This window comes from Acomys russatus, chromosome 28 (assembly GCF_903995435.1).
Source record: "Acomys russatus chromosome 28, mAcoRus1.1, whole genome shotgun sequence".
Taxonomy (NCBI): domain Eukaryota; kingdom Metazoa; phylum Chordata; class Mammalia; order Rodentia; family Muridae; genus Acomys; species Acomys russatus.
In genome coordinates this window covers 36,479,796-36,501,215 of record NC_067164.1, presented here as the reverse complement: position 1 = coordinate 36,501,215, position 21,420 = coordinate 36,479,796, and the positions used below count along the sequence as shown (strand labels likewise).

Genomic DNA, 21,420 nt, shown 5'->3' with positions numbered 1-21,420 from the left:
TTCCAAATTTATGTATTATGTATACAGTGCTTTGCCTCCACGTACACCTGCACGCCAGAAGAGGGCATCAAATCACATTATAGATGGTTGTAAGCCACCATGTGGTTGGTGGGAATTGAACTCAGGACCTCTGGAGGAGTAGTCAGTACCCTTAACCTCTGAGCCATCGTTTGTTTTTTTCAAGACAGGGTTTCTCTCTGTGTAATGCCAGCTGTCCTGGGGTTTGTAGACCATGCTGGCCTCGAGCTCACAAGAGAGATCCGCCTGCCTCGCCTCCTGGAATGCTGGGATTACAGGTGTGTGCCACCATGCCTGGCTGGGGTTGTTTTTTTTTTTTCCCCCCTTTTTTATTTTTTTGAGACAAGGTTTCTCTGTTATCTTGGCCGTCCTGGACTTGAACTCACAGCGATCTGCTTGCCTCAGCCTCTTGAGTGCTGGAATTAAAAGTTTAAAAGTGTGGCCACCACACCTGGCTTTCATTTTTTTAATAACTTATTTTTATCTTATGTGCATTGCTGTTTTCCCTGCATGTATGTCTGTGTGCGGGTGTCAGATCTTGGAGTTACAGACAGCTGTGAGCTGCCCTGTGGGTGCTGGGAATTGAACCCGGGGTCTTTGGAACTGGTGCTCTTAACCACTGAGCCATCTTTCCAGCCCATTTTTTTCCTTCTTAAGGTAGTTTCACTAGCTTATCCGGGATGGCCTCAAATTCCAGATCTTTTCGAAGCCTCATGAGGAGCTGACCCAGCAAGCACCAAGATGAAGTACCCTGAGGTGACATTGCTTTTGCCTACTGGAGAAGAACAAAAGACAAGAGAAGTCTGTCTTTTCAAAATTACATTTATTGACAGGCTGATTTTTGAAACTACTACATTTCCTGGCCTAGGCATGGTGGTATACCCACCCTTTCCACTCTCCCTTGTGGTAATCCTCTCGTGTCTGCCTCAGCTCAGGAAATGTCTTTTAACTCTAAGTCTTGAAGTTCTTCCAAAAACACAAACAGATGGCTGCCTGGTGAGCTCCGAGGGACGAGTTACACTGAGATCAGCAACTTTCAATTTTCCATGTTTAATGAGAAGCACAAGCCAAGGTTGTTTGTCACCGTGAGAGTAGAGCATCCTGACCCTGCCTCAGCGGCAGGCAGGGCGTGATCTTGTGTCATGGGATCAAGCACTTGAAGAAAATGAGGGAAATCCAGTGCCCTCTGGAGATGGTGTGAACGCCCCATGTACTACAATATAAGGCTCCCTGTCTGATGTTGGGACACACCTCCTGCAGGGAGCCAAAGGAATTGTCCAAACAGAGAAGGCCAGGCTGCCCTGGATATTTCATTTACTCTTCTCCTTTGCTGAGACAGTTCCTGGGAGAGGAGATTAGCTGCCACACTGACGAGGTGGGGGTTGGGGGTCAGGGTGGGATGGACAACTGCAAAGCGACCATCCAACAATGTTGCCTAAAATTCATGGGTCTTCAGTGTGGGGACGATCGCCTTCAGTGCAGGCAGGGTAGCTTCTGGGCCACCCAACTCCCACCGCCTCTGGCACGAGGCATCTTTTCAGCCATCCTCATCGTCATCCTCAATTTGAAATCGTTTCTTCTTGTGGATTACTGGAGTTCCCAGTGCTGGTGCTGTGAGAGTGACAGGCGACACAGAAATAGGAAACAGCTAAGTGTGTATAAGGGTTAGAGCAAATAGCAGGGTCCAGACTGAAGAAGCAGAAGAAAACGCAGGCTCCGCAGAGCCCCTACCTTGCCTCCTCCCCTCATCGTCTTCCTCTTCATCACTGTCCAGCAACTGTCGTTTCTTGGGCTCTGGTTTCCACTCTTTCTCCCCAGCGGTCTCCTCCTCTGAGGTGACTATAAGACACAAAATTAGGGAACTGGGTCTGTGTCACCTCAAAGGCCTCGCCAGCCCTTATGCCCACACGAGTGGCACAAAGTAAGTCACCGAAAGGTGAGTGGTGGCATTTTACCTTCTGGCGATGCCAGGCCCGCTTTCTTCTTACGGGCTGAGGGGAAGGCTCTCGGGGCTTCGGCCTGGGGCTCATCATCGGGACTCTGCTCTCCAGGGACCCCTGGATGTGGCTCTGCCTCTTGTTCCCTTCCCTCCTCTTTTTCTCGTTGATTCAAAGAAGCTGCCAGTCTCCGGAGCTGGGTGGAGGTCAGCTTGGCTGGAATTCGCCAGAAGGTTTCCTACAGGTGCATAGCAGGTGAAACAACTGCAAGGGGAGGACCAGCCTCTCTGGTCACTAGGTTTTATTCTATTATTCATTGAATAAACACGACCCTTTATTGGGAATGATCTAAAGGAGCGTGAACTTTATTATTATTCATAATGTATGCACAATGTTAGCACTCACATAATAAACACAGGGTTTTTGTTTGTTTTCTTTTTTTTATTTTCTTTTTCTTTCTTTTGTTTTTTGTTTTGTTTTTTCGAGACAGGGTTTCTCTGTGTAGCCGTGGTTGGTCTGGACTCTCTTTGTAGACCAGGCTGGCCTCCAACTCACAGAGATCCGCCTACCTCTGCCTCCCAAGTGCTGGGATTAAAGGCATGTGTCACCACGCCGGCTCTGTTTTGTTTTGGAGACAGGGTTTCTCTGTGTAGCCTTGGCTATCCTAGACTTGCTTTGTAGACCAGGCTGGCCTCCAACTCACAGAGATCTGCCTGCCTCTGCCTCCCAAGTGCTGGGATTAAAGGCATGCACCACCACTGCCCAGCATAAACACAGGTGTTAACAAGAAATACAGCAAAGGATCCTGGTCATGGAAAGGTGAACCAGGTGTGACCCATGCTCAGAATCAACAGGAGAAAAAGCCTCATGCCACATCGCTACTGGACCACAGCGCCACTGGGCCGGGCACCAAAGAGATCCTTTCACTTGGTGACTTAGACAGGTAATATGACTGCCTCTGAGGAAGTGACACTGAGCTGACCTGACCCTTTTAGACTGGTTGGTGTTGAACAGGAAGAAGGCGTGTGTGGGCGCGCACATGTTGGCGTGTTTGTACCTCCTTGTATGTGTGGCTGGAGCCTTCCAATAGGGCTAGGAAGATTAACTGGTTATACATGGACAGGCCCACCATTCACAGGGCAGGAGGTAGTCCAGGATGACTGTGGTGTGAAACAGGTGTGGGTGGAATGGCCGTGCAAAGACAGGCACGCCACCTGGAGGCTGTGAACACACAGAACCACCAGGTGCTCCAGACAGATGAGGGACAGATGGGAATGGGGGCAGCGTGGAGCCGAGACTTAGGGAAGGGAGACCTGAGAAGCCAGAGAGATGAGGAAGAGACCTGGGGAGCAAAGACAAGGCAGCAGCCAGGGCAACAGCACGGTGTGTTCTGACACTTGCCTGCCCTAAGGTCGGGGACCGCATCCCTAGCTTGCGTAGCAGACGCTGAAACTGTCCGTTCTCCATTGCTTCCTCGTTTTCTTCTGTCAGAGGCACCAGAGGGATTGGCTGGGAGCAGCCTGGAACAGAGCCAGTGGCACATGGGGACTCTGTGAAGGAAGGGCTGGTCCTGGGTCACACCAGGCCCAAGCAGTCCCAGTGTCCCTGTGAGCTTACCGTTCTCTTCCCGGTCACCTGCTGCGCGAACCAGGCAGTTCTGGAGCCACAGGAGGGGAGCAGAGAGGCCTGGGCAAAGAGGGGAGGCTTGTGCGTGGTCCCCATGCCTTCCACACCCCCACCCCTGACCTGCCTCCCAAGCCAAATCCTCACCCTCCTGGCGCAGGCTTCGACCAAGGTTTTCAGCAGAGGGAAACGAGCTGCCCTGAACTGCCTCTGCTTGTAAGCCTTCCTCCTGGTCCTCGTCTTCTTCACTCTCTTCCTCTGGCAAGTCTTCCTCCTCTTCCAGATCATCACACCGAGAATCCTTCAAGGTCTCTTCTCCACTTGGCTGGAATTCATCGGAGACAGAGGAGTGAAAAACAGGCCTCAGGGAGCCTCAGGGGGGGTTCTGGCTCCTCTGTGCCCATGGAAGGGGCTGCTCTGAAAGCCTGCGGCAGGAGAAGTCCCATAAGAGGGCACAGAGGGGCCAGGCCCGGGCTGCAAGAGCCAGGATAAGACGGTTACCACGCAAGAGGGCGCCAACTTCTTTCTCCGTTTCTTGTATAGCTGCCGCCGTTCAGACACCAAGCCCAGGGCCAGCAGTTTATCCACTATGCGAGCCCGAGAACGTTTGGCTGTGACATTCTTCATGATATGACCAAGGACATCTGCAGGGACAGAGGGGAGAGACACAGGAGAGAGGAGAGGGGGGAGGGGGGGATATACTCCAGAGCAACTGTCCTCCCCGAGTGACACAATGTAGCAAGTGAACAGAAGTGGTGGGAGAGTTTCCTTGGGTATGAGAGGCAGGGGAGGGGTTGGTTACTCAGACCTCACTCACCATCCGAGTCCTGAAACTCCTCAAAGAGGCGCTGCAGCTCCAGCTCCTGATCCTCTGTCCATAAGACGAGCTGGGTCCCTTTCCTATTCAGGCAGGGGTCAGTCCAGGGAGGCCTGAGGCAAACACGGTTCCCTATCCCAGTTCCCTCCAGAGCAAGCGCCTTTACCTCTGGAAGTCCTTGACGCTGTCGGCCAGGCCCATCCGTACCAGATGGTTGATGATCTGCTTGCGTGTCCGAGGAGCGGTCTTCAGGTGTGCCAAGATGGTTTCCACCACATCCTGACCTGTAGACGAGGGGAAGTAGGGCAGTAAGGAGACGTCTGGGGAGGCCAAGCTGCCCACCCGCCCCCCCATCACCATCTCTGGAGACCGCAGAGCCTCACCTTCCACATCCTTATGGGCGAGGTACAGTTCCTGCAGCTGGGCCTCCTCCTCAGGGCTCCACACAGGGGCTCTGTGACTGGAAGACCTGAACGGTGAGAGCGGGACAGGTGTAGGGAGGCCACTGGTTTAAAGACAGGCCCAAAGCTCTCTATCACTTCAGAACAAAGGATAAAGCAGATAACTCAAAACAGGCAAGACACAGAGGCCTAAAATAAGCTTTCTTCCTTTGCTCTCCGACCTAAGAACTCAGGAGCCCAAATCAGATTTTTGATCTGCCTGCCTCTGCCTTCCTAGTGCTGGGATTAGAGGCCTGCGCCACCACGCCCAGCCTCAAGCCTGTATTTTTTAGACAAGGCCTCGTGTGATTCCTAGCGCATTTTGAGGAGGCCCACGTGGACTCTTTAGGAACCACACCACTGTCGTCAGCGGCCCCCGCTGTGAAGGCTGGTGACACAGAAGAAAACTGACTGAGGCCCAGTCTTGCTCCTGTCTTAGGTAACCTCAGGAAAAGCACCATTAGATGAGGTGACCTGCAGATGATCCAAGCGCCTGCGCCGCCTTCCTCGGCTGGCCTCCCATCCTTCCCCAGCCCTGCGCTTACCCACTGTCGACGGAGCCGTATCCCTGAGTCATCTCTCGAACCACTGCCGTGTTCTTCCAGAACAACAGCTCCACAAACGCTTTTTGGTTGACTGCAGCCAAGGCGAAGAACTTGCCAAGGATGTATTTGGCAAAAGTCACTAGCTCCTGCATGAAAGAAAAGCTACCGTGGCACCACAGCCCGAATGAATCCACAGAACTGGCATCCACGTTTCTCTACCCATTTCCAGCTTTGCCTCTACCTCACTCCCTGCCTCTCTCTCACCCTCCATGCAGCTCCCTCAGCCTGCCTGCTGATTTCTTCACTGTGCCCTCATCTCTCTGCCTGTAACACCCTGGCCTTCTTCTCTCTGTCTCCCTTTGGTTTTTTCAAGACAGGGTTTCTCTGTGTAGACTTGACTGTCCTGGACTTGCTTTGTAGACCCAGCTGGCCTCGAACTCACAGAGATTCACCTCCCTCTGCCTCCGGAGTGCTGGGATTATAGGCATGCACCACCACACCCAGCACCTCCGTTTCTCTTGAGACTCACCCACAACCCATCCTGTATCACTCCTCAGTAGCCCCCCACTGTGCACTAGTCTTTGGCAGCCCCCCACTGTGCACTAGTCTCTGGCAGCCCCCCACTGTGCACTAGTCTCTGGCAGCCCCCCACTGTGCACTAGTCTCTGGCAGCCCCCCACTGTGCACTAGTCTTTGGCAGCCCCTCCCCACTGTGCACTAGTCTCTGGCAGCCACCCACTGTGCACTAGTCTTTGGCAGCCCCCCCACTGTGCACTAGTCTCTGGCAGCCCCCCCACTGTGCACTAGTCTTTGGCAGCCCCCCACTGTGCACTAGTCTCTGGCAGCCACCCACTGTGCACTAGTCTCTGGCAGCCCCCCACTGTGCACTAGTCTTTGGCAGCCCCCCACTGTGCACTAGTCTTTGGCAGCCCCCCCACTGTACACTAGTCTTTGGCAGCCCCCCACTGTGCACTAGTCTTTGGCAGCCCCCCTCTGTGCACTAGTCTCTGGCAGCCCCCCACTGTGCACTAGTCTTTGGCAGCCCCCCACTGTGCACTAGTCTTTGGCAGCCCCCCACTGTGCACTAGTCTTTGGCAGCCCCCACTGTGCACTAGTCTTTGGCAGCCCCCCACTGTGCACTAGTCTTTGGCAGCCCCCCACTGTGCACTAGTCTCTGGCAGCCCCCCACTGTGCACTAGTCTCTGGCAGCCCCCCACTGTACACTAGTCTCTGGCAGCCCCCCACTGTGCACTAGTCTCTGGCAGCCCCCCACTGTGCACTAGTCTCTGGCAGCCCCCCACTGTGCACTAGTCTTTGGCAGCCCCCCACTGTGCACTAGTCTTTGGCAGCCCCCCACTGTGCACTAGTCTTTGGCAGCCCCCCACTGTGCACTAGTCTTTGGCAGCCCCCCACTGTGCACTAGTCTTTGGCAGCCCCCCACTGTGCACTAGTCTTTGGCAGCCCCCCACTGTGCACTAGTCTTTGGCAGCCCCCCCTACTGTGCATTAGTCTTTGGCAGCCCCTCACTTTGTAGGCTCCAGCAGCTGGGTCACTAAGCAGCCGATGGAAGAGGTGGAAGAGGGAGAGCTGGAACAGCAGGGCCTCCATCCCCAGGTCATGGGCCAGCCGGTGCAGCATCTTGGCGATGCAGTGATTGGTATGAGCGCTGTTCCGCTGGTAGCTCCGCAGAAGCAGCGCGTAGGCTCGTACGATGGTTGAGCACGCGAAGCTGCAGCCGAACACGGAGGGGAGTTCCTTAGCATCGGACAGACACTGCTCACCCTCACAGCAGCCCAGTCGGTCCTCTCAGCCCCGCACCGTTTCAAGTAGTCCAAAAAGTTGAACTCCTTCTCTGACACCTGGACCGCTTGTAACTCCTCTTCCTCCTCCTGGTCCTCCTCCTCCTCCTCGTCATCTCCTTCTACTGGCTCCTGCTGCCCTGTACAGAGAGGGGGGCTTACTGAGCTTCCGCTATGCTGGTGTAGGGCACAACTGGGAAGACAGACATGGGGAAAATGGAGGCTCACGGGGGAGGGGTGCAGACAGGATTTGTTTCAGCAACTGCATTTCTTCCCCTGGGGAAATGACAGGAGAGCCAAACACGTTTCCTTCGGGCCACACTTCCCTGGAGACAGAAAGAAAAGGTTCTTTTTGTTGTTTTTGTTTTTTTTGAGACAGGGTTTCTCTGTGTATCCCTGGCTGTCCTGGATCACTTTATAGACCAAGCTGGCCTCGAATTCACAGTGATCCGCCTGCCTCTGCCTCCCAAGTGCTGGGATTAAAGGCATGCGCCACCATGCCTGGACTGACAGAAAAGGTTTTAATCACAGGAAAATCAAACTGCAAATAGAACTGGGAGGAAAACTACTTTCTTTGTTAACTAAAGAGAGAAGTAAACCTCTACCTCAGAGATGGAGCAGCTAGGGAGTTTATTTTTCCTCACAAGGCACCTCGCTCTTGTAGAAGACCTGGGTTCAATGCCCAGTGCCCACATGGCAGCTCACAAATGTCTGGAAACCTAGCTCCAGAGATTCTGAAATCCTCTTCTGGCCTCCACAGGGCAAACAGGAACGTATGTGGCACATGTACATATATTCAGGCAAAGCGCTATTACACATAAAATAAGTCTAACGCACACATACAGAGGACTGAAAATAGCACTTAGGTGGGGAGTGCAGAGGTTCGCGCTTGGAGGTGTGCACATGGGGTCTGTACACAGAAAAGAGACATTAAAGTACAACTGTGTTTCTTTCTTTCTTAGTCAACTGTGTTTTCCGACCATTCTCAAAACCAAAATACTCCAATCTAAGCTTACGAAGAGTTAGTGTCGAGTACAGAGATCCACAGAGATCCTCTGCTGAGATGCCTCTGGACAGAGAACCCGGACCCAGGTGAAGGCCTCCCATTCCCTCAGGGCCCAGGAGGCTGGGCATGCAGGATTTTAAATTTTAGTTTAATTTAATTTTTGAGACAGGGTTTCTCTGTGTTGCCCTGGCTGTCCTTGAACTCACAGTGATCAGCGTGCTTCTGCCTTCTGAGTGCTGGGATTAAAGGTGTGTGCCACCACCCCCAGCCAGTTTGTAGGATTCTTACCGGGCAGATCGCAGGAGGGCCAGGGCTTGCGGGGCCTGGCCAGCGAGAAGGCAGTCTTGGATCCTCACCATGGCTTCTACCCGCTGCTCTTCCACTGGCACCTCTGAGGCCGCATCAAAGGGAATGATGTCCTCTACACCAAGCTCAGGATCCTTCCAACAACGGCAGCCATGGGAACAGAGGCGGGAGAAACTCAGACTATCTATAGGAGCACTGTCCTCAGAAACGGCAGGAACTCTCCAGCCACCTACCTGGGCACAACGCAGCAGCTTCTCTGCCAGGGCTGGCCACACGGCCTCCAGCTCCCCAGGGCTGCGGGAGACGTCCCCACACGCAACGCCTTGGTTTTGAGCCTTCTTTTTCTTTTTTCTCTTTTTTCTCTTGTTCTAAGAGGAAAGCAATGTACGGTAAAGGCAGCAGAGCCACAGTCTTTGTCCAGCAGTGGCCTGGGGAGCAGCGGTGGGGTGCAGTGTAGGCAGAGGCCTGGGGAGCAGCAGTGGGTGCAGTGTCGGCAGAGGACTGGGGAGCAGCAGTGGGTGATGGATTTTCTTGCCCTCCAGGAGGGCAAGTCAAGAGAAAATGCCATTACAGGGGCTATGATGAAGATAAACATACAGTGACTACTTTTGCCCTTGATGTGTTTGATTATAAATCTTTGCGTAGAGCATAACCCTCAAGGATTCCCCATCTGTCCATCATATTTGATTTTTTTTTTGGGTGCCAGGGGTTGAATCAGAGATTCACCATGTAGCCTTGTCTATCCTGGAACTCACTCAGTAGACCAGGTTGGCCTGCCTCTGTCTCCCGAGGGCTGGCACTAAGGAACCAGCTTCTGTCTGACTTTCCTGTTACCCATGCAGTGGGCTGGTTCACAGCTATGGCTTTCAGTAGCAAAATGCAAAATTCAGGTGTTATCTTACACCCCCAGGTCTCTCTGTGTAGCCCTGGCTGTCCTGGAACTTGGCTCTGTAGACCAGGCTGGCCTTGAACTCAGAGATCCACCTTCCTCTGCCTCCCGAGTGTTGGAATTAAAGGTGAGTGCCACCACACCCGGCAAACAGCAAGTGCTCTCAACCACCGAGCCACATCTCCAGCTCAGTTCTGACATAATTTTAAGCTATAGCAACTTTAATTATAGGAAGGTCCCAGTATAAGAAAAAACCTTTTATCTTATTTTGTGTGTGTCCATGGTGCATGTGAGCCTGTACGTTGTGAATGCTTGGCAGAGGTTGGCGTGTTTTCCATGGTACTTTCCACCTTCCCTTTGAGACAGAGTCAAGGTGACCCTAATGGGCAGCTGCACACTGGCAATGCCACAAGCCTCTGTCCTTCACCCTCCCCACAGCCCTCCTCACACCCTGGGGCCGCCTTGTACCTGCACCATCAGGTTCCCGCGGCTCCGACAAAACCGCTCCAACATTTTGAGGAAGAGGTGGGTGGTTTCCACCAGGTCACAAAGGAACGAACGTGGATGGTATCTCTCATCAAACTTTCGGAAGAGTGCCAGAAACAGTTCTCGGTACTCCATCATATAGAAAATGTTGTCTAGGGGTGGGGATGAGGAATAAGAGGGCTTGGAGACGGAGGGATGAGGTTGGGGCTTGAAGGAATGAGGTTCTGATCAGGAAGTGGGAAGGCCGGGATGGGAGTCCAGGCCCGGTCCTCACTTTTGATGATGCGGCCGCTTTCCCGCACGGCCTCGTCTGGGCTCGCATCCATCTCATTGACCGTGGCCAGCAGCTCCTGGTAGGCCTTCAGGGCCAGGTGCATCCTGCCAAGGTGGAGGGCAGCGTAAGGCTCTGTCAAATGTAAGTGCCAACCAAATTGACAAGAACCCCACCAGCCCCTGCACCCTGACCTGACCACCTCAACCTCGAACAAGGAAAAAAAAGCATTATCCAAGATCTTGCTGTTCGGGCTCGGCTAAGGCGCCTGCCGCGGTCCCCAGTGGCCTGGCCGCTCACCGGCGTGCCCAGGAGGCGGCCTCCTTGCGGTCCGTCAGCATCATCTCATAGTAGTTGGTGAGGTTCTGCTCCACGAAGTGGAAGGTGCGGACACTGAGGGTCTCAGAAACGAAGCCGGGGCGGAAAGAGGCGGCTCGGTTGAAGGCCATGAAGAACGCCATAGCCCACATGTAGTAGGTCTCGTCGTGCTGCTGGGCTCTCTCCCGAAGCAGGTGATCCTAAGAGAAAAGGCACCGTGACCTCAGGCCTTCCAGCTCCCTTCCAGCTGTCCCTGCCTGAGGTGAGGGGTTGGGCCCTGGACACTAATATAATATCTCCAGTCTCCTCCAACTCTCCTCAGCTCTGTGCATATTTGCCTCTACTTTCTCTGAGGAAATTGCTGCCCGTCTTGCCAACCACACTAGCCATACCACCGCTCTGGCTAGTGTCTCTCTACTGTCCCCTCCCTGCCACCTACATGTACATCCTCACGGCCTTCCGGGGTTCTCACCTTGACCGCGCCCATGAGCGCGTTGTAACAGTTCTCCAGGAACTCGGAGCAGAAGTCTCTGAGGAAAAGCCTCACGTTGAGGGCGGAGCGGCGATGACTGGGCAGGTCCTGGGCAGCCTGGCGACGCTTAGGCACCCTCCTCGGCTGCTTTCCCAGATCTGAACTGTAGTTTCGGAGCTGAGGGTATGGGCTGAGGCATTAGAGTAAGTCCTAACTAACCCCGCCCCTTGCAGGCCTTTCTACAGACAGACACTGCCCTGAAATTGTCTTAGGGGAAAAAAAAAAATGCCCAGGAGACCTCTGCCTCTGGTAGTGGCGAGGACACCAGTGAACACAACACAAGCAACACTTCTGTTGTCATCAACTTTCTAAGCCAAAGAACAGTTTTCATCCCCAAGCTGGTCACCCTTCTCAGGTCCCGAGAGGCCACAGTCTCCACATTGTATGTGCACATACTCACGTTGTGAAGGCCTTTGTGAAAGACAACGTCTCTCTCCCCAATTGACTTCAAGCCCTGGACGATGTATGAACCCCCAAATTGAGAGTGCCTTCAAGGGAAAAACAAAAATCAAACAAAAAAAACCAAAGGTTCCAAAATGGCTCCCCGATTCTAAGTATCAGTACTTTCTTACTTCTCTTCATCGACAGCTCTGAGGACAGTTGTTTGTGGTTTTTTTTTTTGTTTGTTTGTTTTGTTTTGTTTTTTTCATGACAGGGTCTCTCTGTATAGCTTTTGTTTTATAGGCCAGGCTGTCCTCAAACTCACAGCGATCGCTTGCCTCTGCCTCCCGAGTGCTGGGATGAAAGGCGTGTGCCACCACACCCGGCGTGAGAAGGTTTTAAAATGTTGCCCAGCCTCGAATTGGTCTCAGTGTTGGGTATGTGCTGCTGCGAGTCAGCTCACAGCAAGGCAGCCCGGTGCCCACCTGTTGCCTCGCTGGAAGACTCGCGTTCTCTTCTCTGCCATCTCCCGTTGGCGCAGCACCTCCAATTCGGCCACATCCGTGCTCCGCTCCTGAGCCGAGCGTCCCTGTCCTACTCCTGCTAGCTGCTCAGGGTTCTGGGTTTGCAACGAAGAGGGAAGAACTAGAGTGAGAAGAGGCATTTGTGAGCCTTAGTTCACTCCTACTAGAAACACAAACACTCGGAACTGTTGCTAGGCCTTTGACGGAGGACACAGCCACTGTCACCCATCACCCGCCCTCCTCAGGCCATCGCCATTGCTACCAGAGCCACTCTGGCCACATGGCAGAAGCCCATGCACGGAAGGGGACTGGGAAAATAGTGCAGAGTCTCACCTGGTCTCGGAACATGAGAGAAACAATCTCCAGGACGTGGAGGCTCCACTGCTGCTCAGCGGATGAGCTGGACAGGAAGAGAAGCAAGTCGTCCATGCCGCTGAGATGCATCGCCCAAAGAAGCCGGTCATGGATGCTGGCATCGTCATCGATCCGCTGAGGGAGGGACACATTCAGCTCCTCGAGCTCCAAGGTCCCCTACAAGCTCCTTGACTGAGGCTACCACTGCCCGACTTGTCAGAGGAGACAGGAAAGCCTCGAAGAGGGAGTTCCCCCTAACCAGCACAGCGCAGATGCCCCAGGACCCACTTCACCTTCTCCTGCTCAGGGTCCGCTGGGACATGGAGAATATTCCTGACCAGCAGCAGGACCCGCTCAATCAGCAAGTTGTCTTCTTCCTGCCGATCCTCCCAACCCTGGGTAAGAGGAGAGAGAAACTGGCTACAGGACTGAGCCCTGAGCATCAGGACTGAAGAGAAAGAAAAGGCAGCTGGAGGGCGAGATGGCTCATGATGAACTTAGTTCAGATCCCAGTGCATACTCAACACATCAGGCATCTAGAAAAACACCTCACCTGTAATTTGTTATGGCTTCTATGTGCATGTATGCACACACACACACACACACACACTTCATTTCTTTATTTTATTTTTTATTTTTTACAAATTTCTAAAAATGAAAAATAGAAAGAAAAGCCAGGAATGGTGGCACAGGTCGTTAACCCCTGCACTCAGAAGGCAGGGGGACTGCAAGTTCCAAGCCTGCCTAGATCAGTTCAAGTCTTTCTGGCGATGCAGTGAGACCTTGCCTCAGAAACAAAATAAACAAACAAACAAATATATAAATAAAAGAGCGTGGGGGGGGGCGGGTGCTGGAGAGATGGTTCAGAGGTTACGAGCACCGTCTGCTCTTCCAGAGGTCCTGAGTTCAGTTCCCAGCAACCACATGGTGGCTCACACCCATCTATAGTGTGATCTGGTGCCCTCTTCTGGCCTGAGCACTGTATACATAATAAATAAATCTTAAAAAAAAAAAAAAAAAAAAGAGCGTTAGGGGTACCTCAGTGGCCGAGTGCTTGTTTAGCATCCATCGGAGCCTGGATTCGATCCCAGTACTATAGGGCAGGCATGGAAAAGGACACAATACAACCCAGAGTATGGCAGTGCATGGCTATAATCCCAGATCCAGGAGAACAAGGCAGAAGGATCATGAGTTCAAAACCGTCTTCAGCTACATAGTGAACTTAAGTGTGAAGCTAGCTTGGGCTATATGAGAGTCAGTCTCAAAAAAAAAGGGGAGGGCACACATTAAAAAAAAGCTGGATGGTGGTGGCGGTGCACATCTTTAATCTCAGCACTCAGGGGCAGAGGCAGGCAGATTGCTGTGAGTTCGAGGCCAGCCTGGGCTACAAAGTGAGTCCAGGACAGCCAGGACTACACAGAGAAAGCCTGTCTTAAAAAAAAAAAGGGGCGGGGAGAGTGTCCTGAAGAAATAGCTCAGCAGTTAACAGCACTAATTCCTCTTCCTGAGGACCTGTGTTCAGTTCCCAGTACCCACACGGCAGCTCACATCCATCCATAACTAGAGCTCCGGGGGCTCCAACGCTCTCTTCTGACCTCTGCGGGCACCTGACACATACAGTGCACATACATACATGTAAGCAAAACACTTGTATATAAAATAAAATAATTTTGAAAAATAAAAAGAAAGAAAGGAAGGAAGCAAAGAAAGGAAGTGGGGAGGGAGGGGGGCTGTCCTGAGTAGTCTCTCGAGGGCTGAGGACCTTCCTCTGCCCAGGCGAGGTGGGAGTACTGAGTGGCCGTGGCTGTGTGGGAAGGAGATGCACTTACCAGCTGCAGCAGTTCATACAGAGTTTCACTGAGGACTCCAAATGCCTTCTCACTGGCAAAGGCCTGTGGAACAGGGCACAGCTCGTAGGTACCGCCTACCTTCTCCTGCCTCCCTCTCTAGACACTGACGACCCAGCCCCCCTGGAGAAAGGCTTCTCACCTCTTTATAGGCCTGCAGGTAAGTCAGAACCTGCAGGAAATGGTGCCGTACACTAGGGTCCTTGGGCACGCTGCCAAAGCAGAGCAAGGCTGGCTGGGTCAAATTTACCATCAGCCTGGGGAGAAAGTACAGGAAGGCGTGGTTAGGTCTCCTTGCCAGCACGGACCTGATATCTGTGTGTGTGTGTGTGTGTGTGTCTCTCTCTCTCTCTAACACACACACACACACACACACACACACACACACACACACACACACACACGGCTGCCCATGGCACAAGTCAAGAGGCTGAGGACCTGATGACAGCATCGAAGAGAGCCTTGTCCTGGCGGTGCTGCGTGAGGATGGGCAGAAGGTCATTCTGCAGGATCTGCGCAGCTCCCAGCTGCTGCCGCACATCTCTCGTCTCGTCCTCATGCCTCAGGTAGCGGATCAAATCCTTCACACTCTCTTTAGACACAGAATAAAAAAATAAAATAAAATAAAAAAAGAACAAAACACTCACTTGCAGCCCAACAAGAAGCTGCCCAGGTGCATGCGCTCCTCCTACCCATGGCAGGAGAAATCCATCAGACCTTGAGTCGGTGAGGTTTTTCTCCTGGTTGTGCAGGAGCACTCACCTAGGCAGTCTGGCTCCTTGTGGTAAGTGCCTCCTTCCAGGTACCCAAGGGCGCTACATGTGGCTAGGAGTTCACAGTTCATCATGCGGAGGCCCAGCTGGCAGGGGGATGGCAGTGGAGACAGGAGATGGAATCCTGAGGCCTGTATGACAAGGAAGAGGGATGCAGGTCCCTCCGTGGTAAGGAACAAGCTAGGGATCAACACTCAAGGATATTCCGGGCAACACCCTTAATTGTTTCACTTTTTTCTGTTTTTTGTTTGTTTGTTTTTGTTTTGAGACAGAGTTTCTCTGTGTAACAACCTGGGGTGTCCTGGAACTCACAGAGACCCGCCTGCCTCTGCCTCTCGGAGTACGGGGATTACAGGTGTGCGCCATCACACCTGGCTGTGAACACAGCCTTTTTTTTTTTTCAAGACAGGGTTTCTCTGTGCAGCCTTGGCTGTCCTAGACTCGCTTTGTAGACCAGGCTGGCCTCAAACTCACGGTGACTCACCTGCCTCTGCCTCCCAAGTGCTGGGATTAAAGGCGTGTGCCACCACACCCAGCTGGAAAATAGCTTTTTAACTAATCAATTGTGGTGTACAGGACTCAAACCCAGGGAGGCCCCTGTGCTTGGTGGGTAAGTGACCTACCACTGAGCTGTATCTGCCACCCCACCCCACCCCCACCCGCCAAAGGTTTCTGTTAAGGCTTCTTTCGAGCTGACTAGGAACAAAAGAAATTCCAGTTTATGATTTATGACCTGGCCCATACCACAGCCAAGTCCTGAAACCAGAGAAACATAGCTCAGAGTTAAGACAACCCAGTAGGAAAAAAGGGGACCAACTCTGAGATGTTCACCTCAGAGAGCTCTGCAGCCTCAGGAGGGGTCAGATGGAATCTCCTGTCTTCTACAGCTCTCCCTAGAACAGACCTCACCTGGATGTACCACAGGAGTTGAACGTGCTAGCTCTGGGATAGTACAGCGGTGAGAAGAGCCCCTGCCACCAAGGCTGAGAACCTGAGTGCTACCCACAGGCCATGTGTCCCCCTCCCTCCAAGTGAAAGGAACCGACCCCAGTCTTGAGCACATAGTGATTGTATGCGAGATTTGTGTACGTAGGGGGCGGGTCCACAAGTATATATGTGTGTTTGTGCACATGTGTGTGTGGAGGCCAGAGGTCCAGCTCAGGTATCATTCCTTCAGGCGTGTCCACCTCATCACCTTATCTGTTTGAGACAAGGTCACTCACTGGAGTTGGGGTGGCTTGCCACAGACCCTCCTGTCTGCCTCCTCAGTGATGGAATTACAACCACGGGCCATTACGCTTGTACAACACTTCCACCGCTGGAGCTACCCCGCCCTGCCCCCAGGATCCCCTCGGCTTCTAAGGCACCAATATTTGTACAGAAAGTCCCTTCCTTGCCCTCCAATGTTACTCATAAAACCCAGCGACTTCAGTCGAAGTCGGCTCCAACAGAAAGGGAGGTAAAGGCAGCAGTGAGGAGAAAGTAAGCCTCCCCTGCCTGCTCCTGTACTTTCCTCTTCCCCAGCATGTCCCCATTCATCTGGATCCCTGCGCCCTCACCAGATGGCACAAACTCAGAATCCCGAGCCACTGGGACCAGCATTAATACCACAGACTCGCACACACGCGTGCACGTGCACACACACACCTTATGTTCTTTACCCACTCCTGTGGAAGATCAGGAATACTCATTGATCCCGGCCCCTAGGCATCCTCAGCTTCACCTTGTTCTGCAGGTGGAAGCATCCTCTAAATAGACCGTTGCTGCCTGTGGTCCCTAGCTCTAAGGCCTGACTCCACCCCTACGGGAGAGGTGATGGGTGACACTGCCTGCCTGCACTCGGGTTGTATTCATTTACGTAACTGGTCTGCTGTCCTAGTACCCCCAACCGCAGTGCTAACACCCTGTGAGACAAGAAGCCAGCAAAACACTAAATGACAGGGAGACTGAGAGGAGCCTTTTCTTTCATTCTCAGGGACCAGGTCTCTGGTGAGGTAGCTTCTCAACATGCAACCCTTGAGTGTCCTCAAAGACACTCAGCTTTTCCAGGGAGACCACTGGTGTACGTATGTCTGTGTGAATATGTGTGTGTGCTTCTGTGTGTTATGTGCATGCACACAGACATGCACAACAGTCCAAAGGCCTTTCCTTTCTGTCCTTCCCGAGTTTGGATCTAAGAAGCTGGCCAGAAAAAGATAAAAGAGCTGTCTCAGTTGAAGAGTTATTTCTTGGTGTGGTCAACAACAGAAACCTTTTATTTATTTATGGTTTTTGTTCCCTTTGGGGCAGAGTCACTCTATGTATTCCTAGCTGTCCTGGAACTCACAATGTAAGTAGGTGTTCCTCAAACTCACAAAGATCTTCCTGCCGGGATTAAAGGTGTGTTCCACCACACCTGTTCTGGGACTGTTTATTTTATTTTTTGGATCCCCCCCCCCCAGGCAGGGTTTCTCTGTGTATTCTTAGATGTCCTGGACTTGCTTTGAAGACCAGGCTGACCTCAAACTCACAACGATTCGCCTGCCTCTGCCTCCTGAGTGCTGGGATTAAAGGTGTGCGCCCCCAGCCCCTGGGACTATTTCTAATGTGACATTCCTAGTGAGAGCTCCTTTCCCCCAGCCCCAGAGAGGGCTGTCAGGCCGTGGGACTCCTCACCTGTGGCTTCTGACCCGCTTTTTCCTTTACGCTGCCTCTCATTCAAAACAGCTGTGAGGGATGCGGAGTGAAAGGCCTGGCTGTGTTATATAATTTGCTTTTCCTTATCTGCTGAAATCGTTTCTTTTCTCTCTCCTCTACTAAATGTTCTAAGGGCCAACAAAGAGGAGGCTAGCTAAACGGCTCAGCGAGCTAAAAACACTTTCCACACGAGCTGAAAGACCTGCGTTCAGATGCCCAGGCCACACACAGAAGGCTCGAGCAGCAGTGGCCATCATGAGGGCTAGCCATGCCTGGAATAAACAGTGTGGCCCTGTAGACAAAAGACCCAGCCCCAAACTGGAAGGTGAAAACTGACTCCTCAGAGTTGCCATAACTTTAAGAAAAAAAGGGTGGGTAGCAGGGACATAAAAATTAAGAGTTTCCCCTTTTTTTCTTCTTCTTTGCTTTAGAGTTTGGAAGCAAGAACATCTTGTTTATCTTTTCACTCAGTTAACGGAAAGCTGCCTATTGCTTGCTTGTCTGGCCTCTCTCCTAGATGGATAGATAACTACAGCCTCCAACTCGCATGGCTCAGGTCCATGGCTCGATCGCTCTCTCTGGCTGTTTTAGGACCTCACCTAGGAACACAAACATACACATCCCAACGCACAAAACTCCTCTCACAGCTTATTCTCTCCATCTTGGAGGCCTCTTCTTCTCCCAATGTGACCTTCGAGCCGCAGTCCACACACACTTCCCTACGAGGCTCTCTCTGACCACCTGCAGGACAGGGGCGGAAAGCCTGAGATATGTACACCAAATTCTTACTTCAACACTTGTGCACTCTCTTCTCTCTTCCTCTACCTAATTGTTGTCTTACGGATTTTTTAAAATTTTATTTATTATATATACAGTGCTCTGCCTGCATGTGTGCCCACACAGCAGAAGAGGGCACCAGATCTCATTACAGGTGGTTGTGAGCCACCATGTGGTTGCTGGGAATTGAACTCAGGACCTTTGGAAGAGCAGGCAGTGCTCTTAACATCTGAGCCATCTCTCCAGCCCTATCTTATGGATTTTTGAATGTACTAAACCCAGTACTTTCACACAGGAGATACATAGTTGAAGACGGCAGAATGCACCTGTGTGTGAGTTCGGAGTCCTGCCTTCACCGAAGGCTGCAGACCAGCCCATCCTTTACCAAATCTGCATCAGATTAAGCCTCAGGAAAGAAAGGGTGCGGTCGCAGCCATGGAGAGGTCTGCTCAGATTCCTCTTCAAGAAGTTTGTGCTGGGGCTAGAGAGGTTAAGAGCACAGGCTGCTCTTCCAGAGGACCTGGGTTCAATTCCCAGCAACCACACGGCGGTTCACAGGAAATCAAGCAAGTCCACAGGCAACTGCACAAATACAGGCATGACACGCCTGCAATCCCAGAGCTTGAGGGGTGGCCACCAGCCAGGGCTAAAGAAGATCCTGGTCAGTTAAAAGTGGATCGGTCTGGGACACTCAGGGAGCCTCTACCTCTTAATAAGGCAGGAAAGCGAAATTGGAATGTAGTGTTTGGGCTTGGTGTTCTAGGACCTTTGGTTCAATTCTAACTACTGGGAGGTAAAAGTGTATTATCAGGAGCTCAATAAACAGGTACAGTACCTCAGGGACATAAGGAGGGAAGTGACCAGTGCTAGGGAGGCAGAGGCTGATGGATCTCTGTGAGTCAGAGGGTAGCCTGGTCTACATAGAGTATTCCCGGTAAGCCAGGGCTAATACTGAGACCCTTTTATTTATGTCGTGTGTGTGTGTGTGTGTGTGTGTGTGTGTGTGTGTGTGTGTCTGCGAGCGTTCCTGTTCAAATGTCAATTTGCAGGAGTCAGTGTTCTCTGGACTTCTAGGATAGCACTCAAATCCTCAGGCAGCCCGACCCGCTGAGCCATCTGGGAGGTGACCAGCTTGGAGGGATGGATAAACTAAATTACTGGATTTCAGGGCAATTGCACTTAAGTGACAAGAACTCCCCAGCAGAGGGAGTTCGGCTGCCTTGGGGTATGAAAGAACGCGAAGCAAACATCCTTTCTGTCTCCCCCACTCCCAGGCTGGGAGTCAAACTGGATAAGAAAAACGTCAGAGATGCACGTCACCCACCTAGTGACCAAAACGAGGCTTCAACGTAAATGTAAAACGACGGGCTTCATTTTTCTCCCCCCAAAAAAGGCCGACAGCATCAAAGACAAAGAAATGACACTCCTGCAAAGAACCTCAACTAAATGATCTCCATCTGCCTGGCATCCCCAACAGGGGTATCCTCCTTAGGTTTTACCAAATCTGGGGGCAAGAGGATGCAACACAGTCTGTGAAAACCCGACGAGCACCAGGCCCACATGTCCTTTGGTCTGGACTGGTTGGCAATGCCCGGACGCCTTTTGCTCTTTCCGAAACGGAAAACCCTGGCCTGACAGTCCCTTCCCTACCCGGGGCTCAGGGGCGCACGGGGATGCGCTGGGGAGGGGGAGCGCGGTTGGTCTACCGCGCGCCCGCCAGGGGCAGGTCAGAACGCGCGTGCGCGCCCGAAAGGGGCAGAGTCAGAACGCGCGTGCGCGCCGGGGCCCCGCCCCCACCGCCCGGAGCCGCACGCCGCCCCTGTTTGCACCGCTGCACGCTGTCCCCGCTGGGCCCCGGTTGCACCGCCGCCTCCGAGCTTTCCCGTGCCGGCCTCCGTCCTGTCCACACACTCACCCGCTCCCCGCGAGTCCTCCGGAGCCTAACAGAGCCGGCGGCCCTGACGTGCAGGAGCTCGCAGACTTTCCCGCCACTGGGCTCGAAGCGACCAGTCTGCGCCTGCGTGGGGCGGGGCGGGGCGGGCTGGGCCACTTGGCTGGGGACGAGGGGGAGAGGGATACGGAGGGAAGCCGAGTAGGGTTGTTTTACGTGAGTCGGGCATCTACCGTAAAGTAAGAACCAGAACGCTCCGTGTCTTCTACTGAGTTATAATGGGTCGAGGTCGAATTAAGGTAGAATTTACAGACATTCTTCCCCTTCCAGTCAGGTGGACTATTCCGAAGTCTCCAATGGCGAGTTAGAAAAGTTGTGTTTTATTTGGGAGGAAGTGGAGGGTTTGGTGTGTGGGATGGAGTTAGGATTGTCTGTCTTACTATAGGCATACGTTTTGAACCTTGAGAAGTATATACAGGAGGCTCAGAATGGATAGATCTGCAATAAATATTCATTGTTCGTTCGTGGTCACCTGCGCCCCTGGCGAGACAATGCTATTTTACCAACAGTACAAGATAAGGCTAAAAAAAAAAAAAAAAAAAAATCATCTCCAGAATTAAGCATTTGGATAGAGGAGATCGATATGGTTGTGGGAGCAGGAATTTGTTGTGAGACAAAAAGAGAAGTGAAAAGACGTACAAAAAGAAAAGACTATGGAGCTAGAGATAGAAGTACAAAGAGGCCATTTGCAAAGTTCAATATGCTCTAAATAAATCCCCTCAACTCTGTAAATTTACCTCAGACACCAGATTATCTGTTTTAGCCTCAGAGAGCAATTGTGAGTCTCCAGTGCCATTAGGCAGGCCGTGTAAGGCGGTCCATTTTCTAGACTCTATTTCGGTTGGAAGGCCCCTGGTCCGCTGCTTCTGAGTGAACAGGCAGCCCAGCCAGTGGATGCAGGCAGGCTTAACAGAACTCAAACCCAGTGTTTCCTTTTCTCGGAGCTCCTACCCTTGTCTCTGGGGTAGGCTATGGTCTCCCCATTAACTCCCTCAAAGCTTTTAGGTCCACTTGCCTAGTGTTCTGGATTGCTCATCCACCCCCGGAATTCCTTGTCTGTTGCCTGAGAGGGGTGAGTCACCTCTCCCTTGACCCCCTCCAGAGCCACATACTTGACTAGAAGCAGGGTAAAATGTCAGAAACTCCAAGG

The 21,420-nt window shown here is 52.4% G+C and overlaps 1 protein-coding gene across 1 annotated transcript; it reads right to left on the bottom strand.

The window, feature by feature from the left end:
* Positions 1–1,493: 1,493 nt before the first annotated feature.
* Positions 1,494–21,066, bottom strand: Timeless (timeless circadian regulator). The gene is made up of 30 exons (XM_051170537.1): positions 21,008–21,066; positions 20,235–20,373; positions 14,856–14,952; positions 14,532–14,685; positions 14,236–14,350; positions 14,076–14,138; positions 12,540–12,641; positions 12,226–12,381; positions 11,854–11,987; positions 11,388–11,475; positions 10,928–11,104; positions 10,438–10,655; positions 10,141–10,244; positions 9,849–10,018; positions 8,725–8,859; positions 8,474–8,625; positions 7,408–7,505; positions 7,199–7,319; positions 6,908–7,109; positions 5,381–5,526; positions 4,779–4,864; positions 4,562–4,679; positions 4,396–4,478; positions 4,080–4,222; positions 3,726–3,903; positions 3,573–3,641; positions 3,357–3,475; positions 1,974–2,193; positions 1,750–1,848; positions 1,494–1,629 (listed from the first exon to the last, which is right to left on the bottom strand). Exons 1-30 carry the CDS (start codon positions 21,064–21,066, stop codon positions 1,556–1,558), a joined length of 3,819 nt encoding a protein of 1,272 aa, XP_051026494.1. The 3' UTR covers positions 1,494–1,555.
* Between the last annotated feature and the right edge of the window lie 354 nt (positions 21,067–21,420).

What these genes read in the sequence shown, in the direction of transcription:
- Timeless (XM_051170537.1), bottom strand. Translation starts at nt 21,066, where the DNA reads ATGGCACTGGAGACTCACAATTGCTCTCTGAGGCTAAAACAGATAATC. An exon ending in TTCACAAAGGCCTTCACAAC is followed by an intron (nt 11,105 to 11,387) that starts GTGAGTATGTGC and finishes CCATACCCTCAG; the next exon opens with CTCCGAAACTACAGTTCAGA. An exon ending in GGTCCCCGACCTTAGGGCAG is followed by an intron (nt 2,194 to 3,356) that starts GCAAGTGTCAGA and finishes ATGCACCTGTAG; the next exon opens with GAAACCTTCTGGCGAATTCC.